This window comes from Eleutherodactylus coqui, chromosome 6 (assembly GCF_035609145.1).
Source record: "Eleutherodactylus coqui strain aEleCoq1 chromosome 6, aEleCoq1.hap1, whole genome shotgun sequence".
Taxonomy (NCBI): domain Eukaryota; kingdom Metazoa; phylum Chordata; class Amphibia; order Anura; family Eleutherodactylidae; genus Eleutherodactylus; species Eleutherodactylus coqui.
In genome coordinates, this window is record NC_089842.1 from 35,593,176 (window position 1) to 35,608,911 (window position 15,736).

The 15,736-nt window shown below is 45.2% G+C and overlaps 2 protein-coding genes across 2 annotated transcripts in view; one reads left to right on the top strand and one right to left on the bottom strand.

Annotated features, from left to right (window-relative positions):
- Positions 1-659: 659 nt before the first annotated feature.
- Positions 660-15,736, bottom strand: part of PEX14 (peroxisomal biogenesis factor 14) — a 137,987-nt gene continuing 122,910 nt past the window's right edge. The window contains exons 5-9 of the mRNA XM_066606570.1: positions 14,925-15,010; positions 12,832-12,934; positions 8,015-8,112; positions 7,259-7,350; positions 660-3,819 (exon numbers count right to left, since the gene is read on the bottom strand). Of these exons, the coding sequence (XP_066462667.1) occupies positions 3,384-3,819; positions 7,259-7,350; positions 8,015-8,112; positions 12,832-12,934; positions 14,925-15,010 (815 nt within the window). The 3' untranslated portion in view covers positions 660-3,383. The remainder of the gene's footprint in view (positions 3,820-7,258; positions 7,351-8,014; positions 8,113-12,831; positions 12,935-14,924; positions 15,011-15,736) is intronic.
- Positions 1,445-2,017, top strand: LOC136633521 (cylicin-2-like). Its single transcript, XM_066609282.1, has one exon. The coding sequence runs from the start codon at positions 1,445-1,447 to the stop codon at positions 2,015-2,017; it is 573 nt and encodes a 190-aa protein (XP_066465379.1).

The window sequence follows — 15,736 nt, forward strand, 5'->3', positions numbered from 1 at the left end:
CCTTTACACTGAGCAACAATTGTTCAAACCTGAAGGACTGACACCAGACGTCGCTTGATCAACCAGCAACTATCTTTTTTAGGTGAGCTGAAGCAAAACGACTAGTCAGCAATTTATTGTTCTTCACCCCGTCGGTGTCTGTATTTACATAGGACTTTCCTTTGCACTCGCTCTGATTATTTGGACAGAAGTCGCCCCGTGTAAAGTCACCCCAACACTCGCCGTCCCCCGTGCCAAAGCAGAAGCTTCCCCCGAGCTCCGACACATGGCCGATCGCCAGCCATTTATATAATGTCATCTGAGCTCGCACAATGCATTGCACTCCGGCACATTTCCAGTTGTGGCTTTGGATGTGGAGGCGACGACAGGGTCCAACTCAAGATCAGTACAAGGGAGTCAACCGTGGAGTCTTCCAGGGTGCAGCTTCCCTCTATGGAGATGCCAGCGGTACGCAGCCACCTATCTGTGCACTTTATTGTTTCTCGATGTGAGTCACAATCTTCTCTGCTACTTGAGAAGACGTCTCAATGATAGAGGAGGAAGGGCGAGCTGGAGCGCAAGTGCAAAACCCATTAGCACCTTCAATAGAAAAACAAAATCTTGAAGACATCTCTTCTGCATAAATTACACCCAAGGAATAAAACACTTGAAGACCCGGCTTAAATAGTCTAACTCATCTTTATTACAATTATGTACAATTATATTTTTACTGGAAATCTATACATTAGCACACTAATGAGCACAGTTGGCTGATGAAATTAAGGATGTGCGGCGTTGCATTCATGCAATGAATAAGGATTTTCGTTTTTCCTGTCCCAGACATAATAAAATTGAGCAGCTAAACCCCGTATGTTCTGTTCTGTTGTCCTTTTACAAGGAGTATTCATGAAAGCACAAAGAGTGGAAGCAAAAAACTTCTATCCACAGAAATAAAAGCAAATCTATATGTTCTAGATGTCATTATTGTTCTGATGCCGGCTTTGATTATTCTTTGTTTTGGGGATGAGACTGAAAATATGAGAACAAAGCAAAAAAGATGACAAAAAACAGCTCAAAAGGATGCGAAACATTCACAATCCAACGGTTCTGGGATTTCTGCTGTCAATGAAGAGATGATATACAGTGGCAAACTAAGAAAAAAGTTTTGACGATGATGGAGAAAAAAATATAAACTGAAAAAGGGGCAAATTTAAGGAAAGGAGAGGTATGACCATGGAAGGTAAGATGAGGAAGAGAAAGGGTGAGAAGGTAAAGAGAAGAATGAAAGATAAGGTATGCAAAGGAATTAGTGAGATGGTAAGGGGAAGAAAGGATAAAAAGGTAAGGAGGAGAATAAGTAGGAAGGTAAGAAGGGTATTGGGTGAAACAGTAACAGACAGGGTGAGATGGTAAGATGAAGAATGTGTGGGAAAGTAGCAAGAATAGATAGGAAGACTAAATAATAATGGAAGAGATGAAAGGACAAGGTGGTGAGAAGAAGAAAGGACAAGGTGGTGAGAAGAAGAAAGGACAAGGTGGTGAGAAGAAGAAAGGACAAGGTGGTGAGAAGAAGAAAGGACAAGGTGGTGAGAAGAAGAAAGGACAAGGTGGTGAGAAGAAGAAAGGACAAGGTGGTGAGAAGAAAAAAGGACAAGGTGGTGAGAAGAAAAAAGGACAAGGTGGTGAGAAGAAAAAAGGACAAGGTGGTGAGAAGAAGGAAGGACAAGGTGGTGAGAAGAAGGAAGGACAAGGTGGTGAGAAGAAGGAAGGACAAGGTGGTGAGAAGAAGAAAGGACAAGGTTGGGAGAAGAAGAAAGGACAAGGTGGTGAGAAGAAGAAAGAACAAGGTGGTGAGAAGAAGAAAGAACAAGGTGGTGAGAAGAAGAAAGAACAAGGTGGTGAGAAGAAGAAAGAACAAGGTGGTGAGAAGAAGAAAGAACAAGGTGGTGAGAAGAAGAAAGAACAAGGTAGTGAGAAGAAGAAAGAACAAGTGGGTCAGAAGAAGAAAGGACAAGAAGGTGAGAAGAAGGACAGATGAGAAGTTAAGAAGAAGAATGCATGAAAATTAAGAGCACATAAGGTGGTGGATGAGAAAAACAGACAAGAAGGTAAGAAGAAGCACGGACAAGAAATAGCACAGATGGGAAGGTAAGATGATGCAAGGACGAGAAGCTCAGAAGAGGAAAGGTTGAGAAGGTGAGACAAAGAATGGACAAGAAAGTAGGAAGAACAGATGAAAAGGTAAGAGAAGTATGGACAAGGAGGTAAGGGAAAGCCTGGATGAGAAGATAAGAAGAAGCATGAATGAAAGGGCGAGATAGAGCATGGATGAGTAGGTAAGAAGAAGAACGTGTGAGAATCAATAACAGATAAGATGGTATAAATTAAGAAAAGGAAAGAGAGTGAAGTCTGTGAAGTCGTAGGTTGGTTTGAGTGCATGACGCTAGCACGAAGCATTACAATTAGAAGTAAGGATGAGATTTGGAAGATTGCGATAGGATAAGAACGATCAGATCTGGAATCAGCAGAGGAGATGATGAAATGTGTAAGAGTTCCTCTCAATGGCTGATCTGCTGCAGTACAGGGAATCGCTAACTACAAGTATTTAAAGCCTCTGAATGTCTGGCAGTGAGGAGTGAGCCGTCTGGCATACCTCCAGCCTGGTTGTAGAACTGATTTACAACCAATACTGAGCAATAACGTGCGAATAAGACAGTAAGACGTGAATGATTAAGGTAACAAAATGACTGAAGATTACAGCCATGGTCAGAGTGAGAAGATATAAAACCTGTGATAATATGACATTAAATGGGAAAGTATGTTTTCTGTATATCTCCATTTGCCAACGAGACTGGGAACTTTAACACGTGTAGCACTCACACGACAAGTGTCTGGAGTCCGTGTCACACGCATGCATGCACGCTTCAGAGTGCGCCCAACAGTGATTACATGTTGTGTGCAAATCAAGAGGTGATTTGACATTAATTCAAAGGAACATTTCTATGTTTCATCTCTATTTTGGGAAGAGAGGATGTCTTTCTCGTAAACTGAGGATATAAGTTGCATCCTGCCGTCCATTGTCACATTTCCTTGCATGCCAACTGATTGCTGACAAGTGCGCCGGCTGTGGAGGGTTGTGAAAGTGAGCAGCGCTCCGGCTGGTTAGTTACGCATATGCAGAAATGACTTTTGCCGACACAATTATTGTATAGCTGTATGAACAAAGACATAGCAGGGCACTAAAAAAAAAAACTGGTCTGCAAGATCCTTCTTCTTCGCATATAGAACTGTACCACAGAAGATCACACAGTTTCCTGGTGATGGGTGTATAAGAGGGACTGACCCCCAAATAGACTGGGAGGGGGACAGCTAGGAGTAATACTTAGTACCTCAATCGTTTACCATCAGTCCATCTCGTTGCTGGCTCCCTCAGGTCGACGCAACTTTTCCACCGGCTCATTGATCTGTCCATCCCCTCCTCTTCGGTCTTCAGTCTGGACCCCGATGCAATCTTCTTCATCAACTTGTCCAACGTCTTCCTCCTCTTCTTCGTCTTCATCCCCTTCCTCTTCGCCCTGAACTTCCATGCGCACCTGACTCTGCACATCAATCTCAGGATCTTCTTCTCGAGTGGTGGGCAAGTGATGGGAGTTGACCTTGGAGCCTTCGGGGCTGTGATTCTCCTTCACGGGAGAAGAAGAACCAGACTCGTTACTAACCGGAGATATGTCGCTGCTGCTGTTGTGGTTTAACGTTGTCTGATTGGGTAAAGATGGCGCTCTCACTGGGATTTGCCAAGCAGGAACTTTAGGTGCAGAAGGAGATGGAGGGAACTGCCGCCTAGTAATGGAAAGAACAAACACATACACAATGAGTCACAAAACCACCCAGAGCAGGGCAAGAGGTGAAGTACACATAAATTTGGCAGGAAAGCTCTGAAGCCAAGCAGGGGTCAAAAGGGCAGCTCAGTGCTAATGGTTAAAATCCCATGCAATTTATATGGTGTTTCCATATTTTTGTCCACCCCCTGTATAGTCTGTGTTAACTCAGAATAAGGCAAAACAAGACTTAAAAGGAAAAATGTACTAAGCCCCGCATTTCCGACAGCGGGCTTATCATCATTTTCCCTGAGGCACCTAATACATGAGTGCCTTCTCCAGGTCCCACTTGCTGTACATTTCAGGTGTAAGTTACACATAAATCTGCCCCTCCTGACAAGCGTTACCTACTTTTTGTAAAAGTGTCGTGGGTGGCATAAAAAAAAGTTACAAATGTTTGCGTAAGTGGGGCTTGTGCAAAAATGTGCAACTTTTTAATGCCATAATTCTGTAAATGTCACCCAGAGTGTGTCCATATAAAGAGACAAAAGCCTGGAGAACTGACAGACTTATAGGTCACCTGACCTTCCCATGAAGGAGAGGCAGGCTTCAAGATTATTTATGATCCTTAAAGGGGTATTCCCAGAGAGACCCCAACCGATCCCGAAAATGGAGGTTCCCATATCCTCCTCACTGCAGGATTACTGCCCTCCCCCCCTTCCTTTCACCCACCCACTGTGAGGGGGAGACTGAATGAAGTGGGAGTCGCATAAACACGTGCCGCTCAAATAGTCTTCAATGGGACTGCCGGAGATAGCCGAGGGCTTGTACTCATCTATTTCCATCACTGCCATTGATATGAATGGAGTGGCGCCGTGCATGTGTGACCCCCGCTTGATTCAATCTCCAGGTCACTGCAGCAAACCCGCAGTGCTGAGAAGAATTGGACACGGGACCCCCATTCTCAGAATTGGTGGGGGGGTTTCAGAGGAGGGAAACAGCTTAGCATGGCCACCTTATGCCTTTTCCGTAACTGCCATAGAAGTCAATTGGCATAGCTCGCCGTGTCACACTGTTTCCAGGACTTCCACTGACTTCTATGAGAATTATGGGATCAGTGTAGCGAAGCCCACTTGGCTGTTTCCATAATTCCCACCACCTCAGACAGCTGGGCAAGAGAAATGGGGGCTAAAACTAGAGACAGGTGCAAGTCCCAGAGGTGGGATCCACAGCTATCTGACTTTTATGGGATTTCCGCAGGATATGCCAGAAAAGTCTGAGATGGGTAGACCCTATAGGAAACAGAGGTGGATAAGAATGTTAAAAAGTGGATATACAGGCTGATCATAATTAAAATATCCCTATTCAGAGATGTCTACAGAGACATCTACCGGGCGTACTTAAACCCAACCTGGTGATAATTCTATCCAGGACATGTGGAAGTGATCCATGTGAAAAAAAAGTTACAAATTTTACCACCGGAAACAAGATTTTCAGCACTGTTGACTGTCACCAGGGACCCCCGCCAATCAGCGGCTCTCTGGGCCGATTCCCTTGGGCACTGTACGGATTCCTGCAGGAAGCTATAGCTCCATTCTCACTGCAGTGTCCAGGCTTGGTAATGCAGGCCATGGTCCCAATGAAATGAATGTCAACTTTGTGTGTAATAGCAAGCCTGGCCACTGCAGTGAGAATGGAGCTGTCTGCTTCCCGCAGAAATCGGCTCAATGCACAAGCGCGTAGGCCTAGAGGGCAGCTGAGTGGCTGGGGTCCAGGGCATCAGACTCCCGCTGATCTACTATTGATGACTTATGTTGAAGAAAGGCCATTAATAGTTTACAACTGGCCAAACCCTTTAATTATAATCATCCTGTATTTACAGTGTATTCATAAAGTCTGTAGAAGTAGCATTTGCAGTCGGACCCAGATTCCTGGGGGGGCCCGATTTGTCAGTGATCTGTTAGTCCATCTTGTCTACTAAGACGGATTTTAGCAGCATCAGAGGGAACAGATTAGGGGGAGGAGAAATGGAGCATTTTATTCTGATAATATATCACAAAGTTTCTAATAATCACTTGTACTATTTATAGACTTTGTACGTTTTACACAAAGCTTGTTGGGAACTCAGCGACCATTTATGCTCACATCTCATACAAAGTTAAAGGGGTTGTCCCGTGCCGAAATGGTTTTTTTTTTTTTCAATAGCCCCCCGGTTCGGCGCGAGACAAACCCGATGCAGGGGTTTAAAAAAAAAACAAAACGGATAGTACTTACCCGAATCCCCGCGCTCCGGTGACATCTTACTTACCTTGCGAAGATGGCCGCTGGGATCTTCACCCACGGTGGACCGCAGGTCTTCTCCCATGGTGCACCGTGGGCTCTGTGCGTTCCATTGCCGATTCCAGCCTCCTGATTGGCTGGAATCGACACATGTGACGGGGCGGAGCTACGAGGAGCAGCTCTCCGGCACGAGCGGCCCCATTCAGAAGGGAGAAGACCGGACTGCGCAAGCGCGTCTAATTGGGCGATTAGACGCTGAAATTAGACGGCACCATGGAGACGGGGACGCCAGCAACGGAACAGGTAAGTGAATAACTTCTGTATGGCTCATAATTAATGCACAATGTACATTACAAAGTGCATTAATATGGCCATACAGAAGTGTATACCCCAACTTGCTTTCGCGGGACAACCCCTTTAAGGATACAATTAAAGGAGATGTCAAGTATTATACAAATAAAGCTTAACTTAACTGATCCCCTTAACATTATGACCCTGGAACAAAATATTATACACACCAGTGAGGCCAGATATCGCCTTCCCATTCTGCACTGGAATATACATTATTAAAGGGCCACTCCGATGATTTTTTTTCATTCTTTATGTAACAAGCCACCAGTATATATAATTTGGATCGTATTACCATGCTTAGCTATTCCTTTCTATCAGGTGGGTCATGTGATCTCATTGTGACCACCTGAGTATTACTTGGCTTCAAGTTGTCTCAAGAAGTTAGTTTTTTAGTCAGTATAATCCCTGTGTGATGATATTACACGGACTCTACTACAGAAACGCTTTAGACACAATTACTACTGATGCCTAGAGGCTCCTGTCACACAGCTATCATAAAAGGAGATCACAGTACATCCTCCTAACGCTATAATTATGGTTTGCAGTTTATTTAGGTGAGCATAGTATACAGAAAGTAATGGCAGTGTCCTCCCAGCAGACAGAGATGGTACTGGCTCTAGCTGATGCCTAATGGGAGTGTTAGCAGAGCATAGAGAAAGTGAGCAGGAGGAAATCTCAGCATGAAGATGGTGCCTGCCAGAAGGCTGCACTGCATGAAAGCGACTGCAATATACATAGGAGACTGCGGCAAGGAGAGATGGAAAAATGTGTTTTTGCTGGAGTGGCCCTTTAAAAAAAGGCTTCTATTTTTTCCCTTAAAGGATGCATACCTGTTTAGAAGCAGCCCCTTCAAGGAGTAGATTTCAGTCTTAAGTTCCTGGATGCTCTGAGATTCCAGAATTGTGTTAGTGGAGTTGGTTGCCTAGAATAAAGAGACAAGAAACACTGTGCTATAAAATAAAGTACCCTACAATTGTAAAATAGCGTAAGACATAGACGCTGGGCGTACCGCAGCTCGGGGACGGTGCAGACCTGGGAAGAGGAAATTAAGACACCAAGGTGCCGTCTGGCTGATTGCTTCCCCTGACAGCTAAGGGTCCATTAACTCTCAGTGCATAAGGCTAAAGCTATAAAGGGACGGCAGAAAACAGTAAATGTTACCAGGCATTCTGTGTTTTCATTGCCGTAAATAACCGAGCGACACGAGATCTGGGTGTAGCAGAGCCGGCAGATTAGCCGCTGCTGGAAAGAAGCACCTCTGACCCGTCGGCATTACGGCTGCAGACTCCACATCAGTTACATTGTATCTACATTCCTACTGCGATTGTAACAATTTATTGCTTATTTATTGTCGTCGTACAAATATTGTTGCCATTCTCTTGAACTAGTAGAAAGGCTGAGAGCGGCTATACTGATGTGGGATGACAGGTAGGTCCCAATATAGTACCAAGGCACAGCAGGAGGTAGCCCTAGCCACAAGAGCTCACAATCTAGAAGACACGGAGGCCAGAAATGGGTTCTCCTAAAGTGGACAGCAGATTCCAGGATCCGTAGATCAGGCGGGAGGGGGATCGAGTCTCTCTTACCTTGGAGGCGGCCAGTTCTTGGGTCAGTTCCTGGATCTTCTGCTGGTGTTGTAGGAGCAGCTCCTGTACGGCAGCCAGGGTGGTCTGTAGCTGGGTCACTGCGACAATGGACAAGACACGGGGACAGCTCAGGAGAATTGCAGGACTTGTGGTCCGTAAGCGGCTTTTTCATTCATTATACATTTATAGATAGAAATCAGCACGATGTATTAATTATGGTGTACAGAGACATGGCGCACAGCGGCGAGAGAGCCTGATACAGTGGCGGGCTTAGGTTAGATGGCCCCCTGTGCGCAACCTTTATTGGTGCCACTCTTAACATTAGGCATAAACGATATACATATATAATCGCACTGATAAGCAATCTGCAGAAGCAGCAAGTTAGCAGCATACCCACACCAGAACAGTTCGGTGAACAAATATTGTACCAGAACCAAGCTCATAGTGTAAATACAGTAACAGAATCAAGCTCAGTTCACAAATCTAGCACCGATGCCTAGCTCAGTTCATAACTCCAGCACCAGAACGCAGCTCATAAAGTACATACGGCACCAGAACTTTTCTTATAAAATACATAAAGCATCAGAACTAATCTGATGAGCTTGGATCTGGTGCGGTATTTATGTTATGAGCTTGGATCTGGTGCGGTATTTATGTTATGAGCTTGGATCTGGTGCGGTATTTATGTTATGAGCTTGGTTCTGGTGCGGTATTTATGTTATGAGCTTGGTTCTGGTGCGGTAATGTTATGAGCTTGGTTCTGGTGCGGTAATGTTATGAGCTCGGTTCTGGTGCGGTAATGTTATGAGCTCGGTTCTGGTGCTGTATTTATGTTATGAGCTCGGTTCTGTTGTGGTATTTATGTTATGAGCTTTGTTCTGGTGCGGTATTTATGTTATGAGCTTGGTTCTGGTGCTGTATTTATGTTATGAGCTTGGTTCTGGTGCGGTATTTATGTTATGAGCTTGGTTCTGGTGCGGTATTTATGTTATGAGCTTGGTTCTGGTGCGGTATTTATGTTATGAGCTTGGTTCTGGTGCTGTATTTATGTTATGAGCTTGGTTCTGTTGTGGTATTTATGTTATGAGCTTTGTTCTGGTGTAGTATTTATATTATGAGCTTGGTTCTGGTGCGGTATTTATGTTATGAGCTTGGTTCTGGTGCGGTATTTATGTTATGAGCTTGGTTCTGTTGTGGTATTTATGTTATGAGCTTTGTTCTGGTGTAGTATTTATATTATGAGCTTGGTTCTGGTGCGGTATTTATGTTATGAGCTTGGTTCTGGTGCGGTATTTATGTTATGAGCTTGGTTCTGGTGTGGTATTTATGTTATGAGCTTGGTTCTGGTGCTGTATTTATGTTATGAGCTTGGTTCTGTTGTGGTATTTATGTTATGAGCTTTGTTCTGGTGTAGTATTTATATTATGAGCTTGGTTCTGGTGCTGTATTTATGTTATGAGCTTGGTTCTGGTGCAGTATTTATGTTATGAGCTTGGTTCTGGTGCGGTATTTATGTTATGAGCTTTGTTTTGGTGTGGTATTTATGTTAAGAGCTTTGTTCTGGTGTGGTATTTATGTTATGACCTTGGTTCTGGTGCAGTATTTATGTTATGACCTTGGTTCTGGTGCAGTATTTATGTTATGAGCTTGGTTCTGGTGCAGTATTTATGTTATGAGCTTGGTTCTGGTGCAGTATTTATGTTATGAGCTTGGTTCTGGTGCGGTATTTATGTTATGAGCTTGGTTCTGGTGCTGTATTTATGTTATGAGCTTTGTTCTGGTGCTGTATTAATGTTATGAGCTTGGTTCTGGGGCTGTATTTATGTACTGAGCTTCATTTCGGTGCTGTATTTATGTTTGGTTGTAGTACTGTGGTTCACTTGGTTCTGGTGCTGTATTTATTCACTAAGCTGTCCGGGTGTGGGTATGCTACTATCTTGCTAATCTCTTGCACAAGCAGAATACAGTCCGACCGCTCAATATATCTTTTTTTTTCTTATGACGGAAGCAACTAAAAAAATGCCCCCAGGGTGTAATCTAGCCTAAGGTAAGCCCTGAAATGTGGAGAAGAAAAAAAAAAAAAAAACACGAAATCACTGCGTAAGCCGACTCTCAGACATACTGTTGACAAAACATCGTCATTTAGAACGTGGCGCTTTGCCGCGATTTTGTTTTTGCTCCTGCGGCTGACGGCGTGTCTTAGCGCACCCCGTCATTGTGATGGGTGATGAGCTTCACTAAACGCGGAAAAATAGCGCAGACTACTGTGGGGGTAAGAATGTACGTGAGTGATCTCTGTACAGCGCTGCGGAATACGTTGGCGCTATATAAGCAATGACAAATCAGTCAGCGGGAATATCAACCCTTCTAATCTGAATGTCCTTCTCGCTTTAAATGGCCTTCGTGTGATCGGATCCCGTAATAACTTTTCCAATCAGTAACTTCACGAAGCTTTACGACGTCGCGGACTTCAAGAGAAAGGGGAAATAAAGTCGCCGTCAGGGCGCACGCCCCGTGTCTTTACAAGCTGCTCGGTAATGTGATGAATGGCACGCGGAAATCAACTAGTTGAGCGAAGGCCTAATCATGTGCTCAGCGGCGGCTCCGTCTACACGGAGGCACGGCGTGCGCGCCTCCTCTGCCCGGGATTTATGCTCTCCCCCATCTAATCTCTTCCCTCCCATTTCATCTGTGGGATTTGCAATGTATCACTGTGGCGGAGGGCTGACTGGATTGAAAAGTATAGCTGTGTGTGTCCCTTATCACAGTCAGCCATTTATCATAGGCTCTATCTCTCTGTATCTCCAGCACTGCCTGCTTTATCCATCTATCCCGGGCTGTCAGCTCCCTGACAGCGGCCGCTGGAGGGGGGGGGGGGGGGTGCTGGCAGACAACAGGGCCGCGATCAGTGCAACTCCTGCTATGTGGAAACCACATAGACTTACAAGGGAAGGATCCCGGGGGGAACCCTCAACCTCCTCCAACACACAGCGCCCCTTCCAGGTCACTGAGAGAACACGTTAACCCCTTTGTGACGGGACCAAGCGATTGTAATTGTCGCATTGTAAGATCCATAACTGGCATACCCGTATGCGGGCTGGTTTTTAATTTTTGGGACAAGTTGGTCACCCTCTGGGGTACATATATTGTTATAATCATTAATAACTTCAAGGGTTGTTGATCCGGGGAATATTCTGATTGCCAGATTGGAGTCAGGAAGGAATTTTTTCCCTTTAAATGGGGGAAATTGGTTTCTAACTCATTGGGGTCTTTTTGCCTTCCTCTGGATCAACATTGGGGGGGGGGGGGGGGGGTAATAGGCAGAACTGGATGAGCATATGCCTTTTTTATTATGTATTGTAGAACTTTCACTATTTATTTATTTATTGATTGGGGGGTGGGGGGGGGTAATCAAAAATTCTGTCACCGTTCTTGGGTTTTGTTTTGACGGTGTTCACCATTCAGTAAAGCCGCATGCAGCCCACAGTGGAATCTGATCTTTGCCTGGCCGGTGACCCCTGTATACCTATCCGCAGTGATCTTCCACTATAATGCAGATGTACAGATGACGTTGCGCCGTCGCTAGGCGTGGACACGCATTCCAGACGGCTTCCATTGACTTCAGGGAAAAGCGATTTTGTATACCATGCTATGGGCAGCATTTGCTATGGAATCCGCCGGCGGCCGCCGCCCGCTCCGGATTTCGCAATGCTAATACTCCCGCTTGCATTGGGCCTAAAAATCAGATACCTTTCTTACATGGATCAGCAGGATTACCGTGATCCAAGTTTATATTGATTTTTTAAAAACTTTTTAGTACTTTTGAAACTTCAAGAACCCATCCGCCAAAGAAGGTCCGGCCCCGTAGTTACCAAGGAACAATATTTAGGTCTGTGTAGGTAGTCCTAACGATTTGTTCAGCGACTACAAAGTGAAACAAGTGCAGAGCGATCCCTCCGTTGGGTAAGGAGCACAAACAAGTCGTTCGGACGCTTTAGCGACTATTTCAAGAGGCTATTCAGATGATCGATGTCCCGTGTAAAGTCAACATGAGGCCGGTTTTACAGATCCGGCTAAAAATACCGGAAACGCTTTTTCTTCTGTCCAAATGGTGGTCATCTGAGTTTGTCACTACAAACACAAACCATGATGCAGTCCTGAATGTGTTGCACAACGTATCCCACTGATTGATGGCGGTTCCTGTTGTGTTCCAACGAGACGGCGGGAAAAAAAACGTGCCGTTTTCAGCGATATTTCACTTTTCAAAGACTATGGAATCTGTGCTGGAGGCTCTTAATGCAGCCCCATAGGTATAAACGGAGCATTAGCTATACCTGCTCCGAGAAAGTTGGGTAACAAGTAATCTGGCCGCCATGGCAGCCGCTACAGGGTTGTCCCCCAGCTCTCCTGGACTGACTGGAGCATCTTCCAGATCCATATGGCTGCACAACCCTTCATATACCCCCCCCAGGTGAGATCGGTCTCCTGCAGCGCACGGTCGCCCCTTCCTGCACCCGGCACACGTGCACAACACACACCTTTACTGTCATCCTGGGGAGACGGAAGCCAAACCTCCCAGTACACTAAAGGGCTGTCACTCCAGCCCCTTATTAATATTCTGAGGTTGGGATCCTTTCCGTAAAAACATAATTAATTGAGGCCGTAGCGACAGTAAACAAGCAATTTCAAATTAAACTGAAATGAAGGCGTCTTCATTTGCAAATGTGAACAGATTTTGTGAGCAGATAAATGAAGTTATGACTACGGGGTGGGGGCGGGGGGGTTTAGCAGGCAGGAATGGAGTCGTTAATCGTTACCTGTCTGTGTGACGCTGCCACTCATCTCCGACACGCTGGCCTCGATGCGCTGCAGCTGCTTGCGGCTCTCCTTGCTGCTGGTGATTAGCGGAAGCAGGTACCTCTGTGCAAGGTGAGGACAGAAACATCAGCCTACCGCTATTTAGGATAGGTGCAAGTTAAAGGGAAATTCCGTGAAAAGCCTGAAGGGGCGGAGCATGGTAGGGATGCTCTCATTGGTGTTTTTTGAATCTGTATCATGCCCCGCCCCCTCAAGCCCTGCAATAGGAATTGCTTGAAGTGTTCCTTTAAATTATTGTTACTCTTCCAAGAAAGTCTAGAAGCTACTGGGCAAATTATTAGGTGACCAGACTTTCCGAAAAGAGATCACCCTGAGACCTGGCATCTGCAAGTGATGGTTAGCGCCATTTAGTTGACGTAACAATTTTGATCTATCAATAGCAAAGCAGTTTTCCCCATTACAGATATTAAGGGCATATACACTGACGTGCCAAAAATCATGGGACAGCAGTCAAGTAAACTGGTTATGAAGTAGTGTTATCTCAGGTGATGGCTTATAGATACCCACATCTGTATAAGGGTACAGGCACATGGACAAATTTTGAGTTGCGTTGAATATTCTTGGGCACAACTCGCATCAGACAGCACAGAATTGTCCATGCGATCAGACAAGCAACTCTGAGAGAACTCTCATCCACATACAATGCAGGAGCCCCACATGTAAATCTGTCAGGTCAGCGCCTCGTTCTTTACCTTCTATGGGATATGGGAGCAGAAGACCCACCAGAGGCCTCTGTTACAACACAACACCGGACACAACGCCTCACCTGGGCTCATGAGGTTGCTAACTGGATCCTAGAGGACTGGCAACCTGGCGTGGTCTGATAAGTCATGGTACCAATTGTTTTGGGCTGATAGTAGGGTTTTTGAGTTGTGCAGATCCAGCGAAGACATGGATCTGAGCTGGCTGCAAGGCACTGTGCCGGATGGTGGTGGTTCAATACTGGTGTGGGATGTGTTCTCATGGCATGGGTTGGGTCTACTGGTCTGCCTAAACACGGCATGGACTGGTGCTCGCTACATTATATTGCTTGGTGACATTTGTAGTAATTCATGAACTTCATGTACCCAACAATGATGAGATATTTAGCAGGATAACGGCTCCATGCCATCTGGCCGAAGTTGTCCAGAATTGGTTCGAAAACCATAGTTGAGAGTTCCTACGAATGGTTTGGCCTACACAATCACCCAACATGAGCCTCATTAAGCTTTTATGGGATGCGGTGGAGAGGTCCATATGCAACCAAGATCCTGCAACTACAAATACCACGGAGCTGTGGTGGCTATCCAGACGGCTCAACATTCCTCCAGACGTCTTCTGTCCAGTTGTGGAATCAATGCCACGTTAGGTTGGGATAGAGGTGAACTATATAATATTAGTTCCTCACCCATGGCTCTTAGCTTGTCACTGTAGAATAGCTAAGCGGCAAGCGACTTATTGATGAAGTCCAACTATTGGAACACCAATCAATACCAAGAACTGGAGTGTCCCATCCCCAGTAACTAGTGGAAATAAGGCTACATATTATAATAGTATGGAGAAGTGATATGCCATAATTATCTGTGATGGTACTACAACATGGCTGCTTCCGTGGGATGACTACGGCAGGGACTAATGAACCCTTGTCCTTTAGTCATCCATTGTGAGAATATATGAGAAGCTGGAGTTTTTGCGCAACAGAAAGAATGAATGCAAGAAAAACAAGACCTTACTCGGGTGATTAATCTGATTATTTTGGGTGTAACTACATTTGGAAAGAAAAAAAGGCAGCATAAAATAACCAACATAAAAAATACAAGCTGGGACAGAACACGACTAATTAGGACTAACACACAAAAAGACTAAAATGCTGGAGCCCAACTACAGGAGCGTCTTGTGTCACAATGACCGCCCAAGTCTGACCTCCGGAGATGGACACCAAGATGTGCCGACAGGGGCCGCTGAATTTGTCATTGGGCATAATGCAGTTAAATCTACCAGTTATCACACTGCACAGAGGGGACCGATGAATAGCAAATTCATCACTGCTTACCTTATAAAGATGGTGGAAGCCAAAGGCGATGCCAGCCAGAATGACAGCGAGGGCGCCATATTCCCTCCAGCGAGAGGGAGGGGGTTCTGTGGAGAGAAAGAATGGACAGCTGAATTTGACTTTTCGTATACATTGAGATATACCCTAGCTGTAATGACGGCCATATTGGTCAGCACTCGGATGTATGATTTGCTTACAGAGGTCTACGACCGCTATCACACCTACACAGCATAATATCAGTAGACAAGATCTGCTTTACACGAAGGGCTCTTTTACACAACCTGATAAATCTTTCACATTCTCGCATCCACGATAATGGTTCAGTGTAAAGGCACACCCCGAATGAATGATGAACGAGAATGTGTCTGCTTCTCATTGGTCTTCAGTTCCTGCATGCATAGAACTGGATGATGGATCGGCCCATGTGAACAGGCAGTCGTTCATTAATGCGTGACTGCCTGTTTATTGTGAATGGAGGCCGGTGACCCCCGCCTGCTCTGCCTCTTTTCACTAGTGTACCTGTGTAAAGACGCAAGAATGATTATCGCTGGGACAACCTGTTGGGCATCTACGCCGACAGATCGTCCTGTGTGAAAGGGCACTGAGAAAGGTGAATGATCACACATACGGCAGTTATATTCACTGCAGGCAACCAGCACAGTAATGTATCTTTCGACTACATGCTTCTCATGTAATTCCTCAGACCGCATATGGCCCCATTCTAGCCTTCGGGGCTATACACACGGCCATTTTTTTGATGGACTGTGTGAAAAAAAAAAAATAATAATAATTATATATATATATTACCTGCA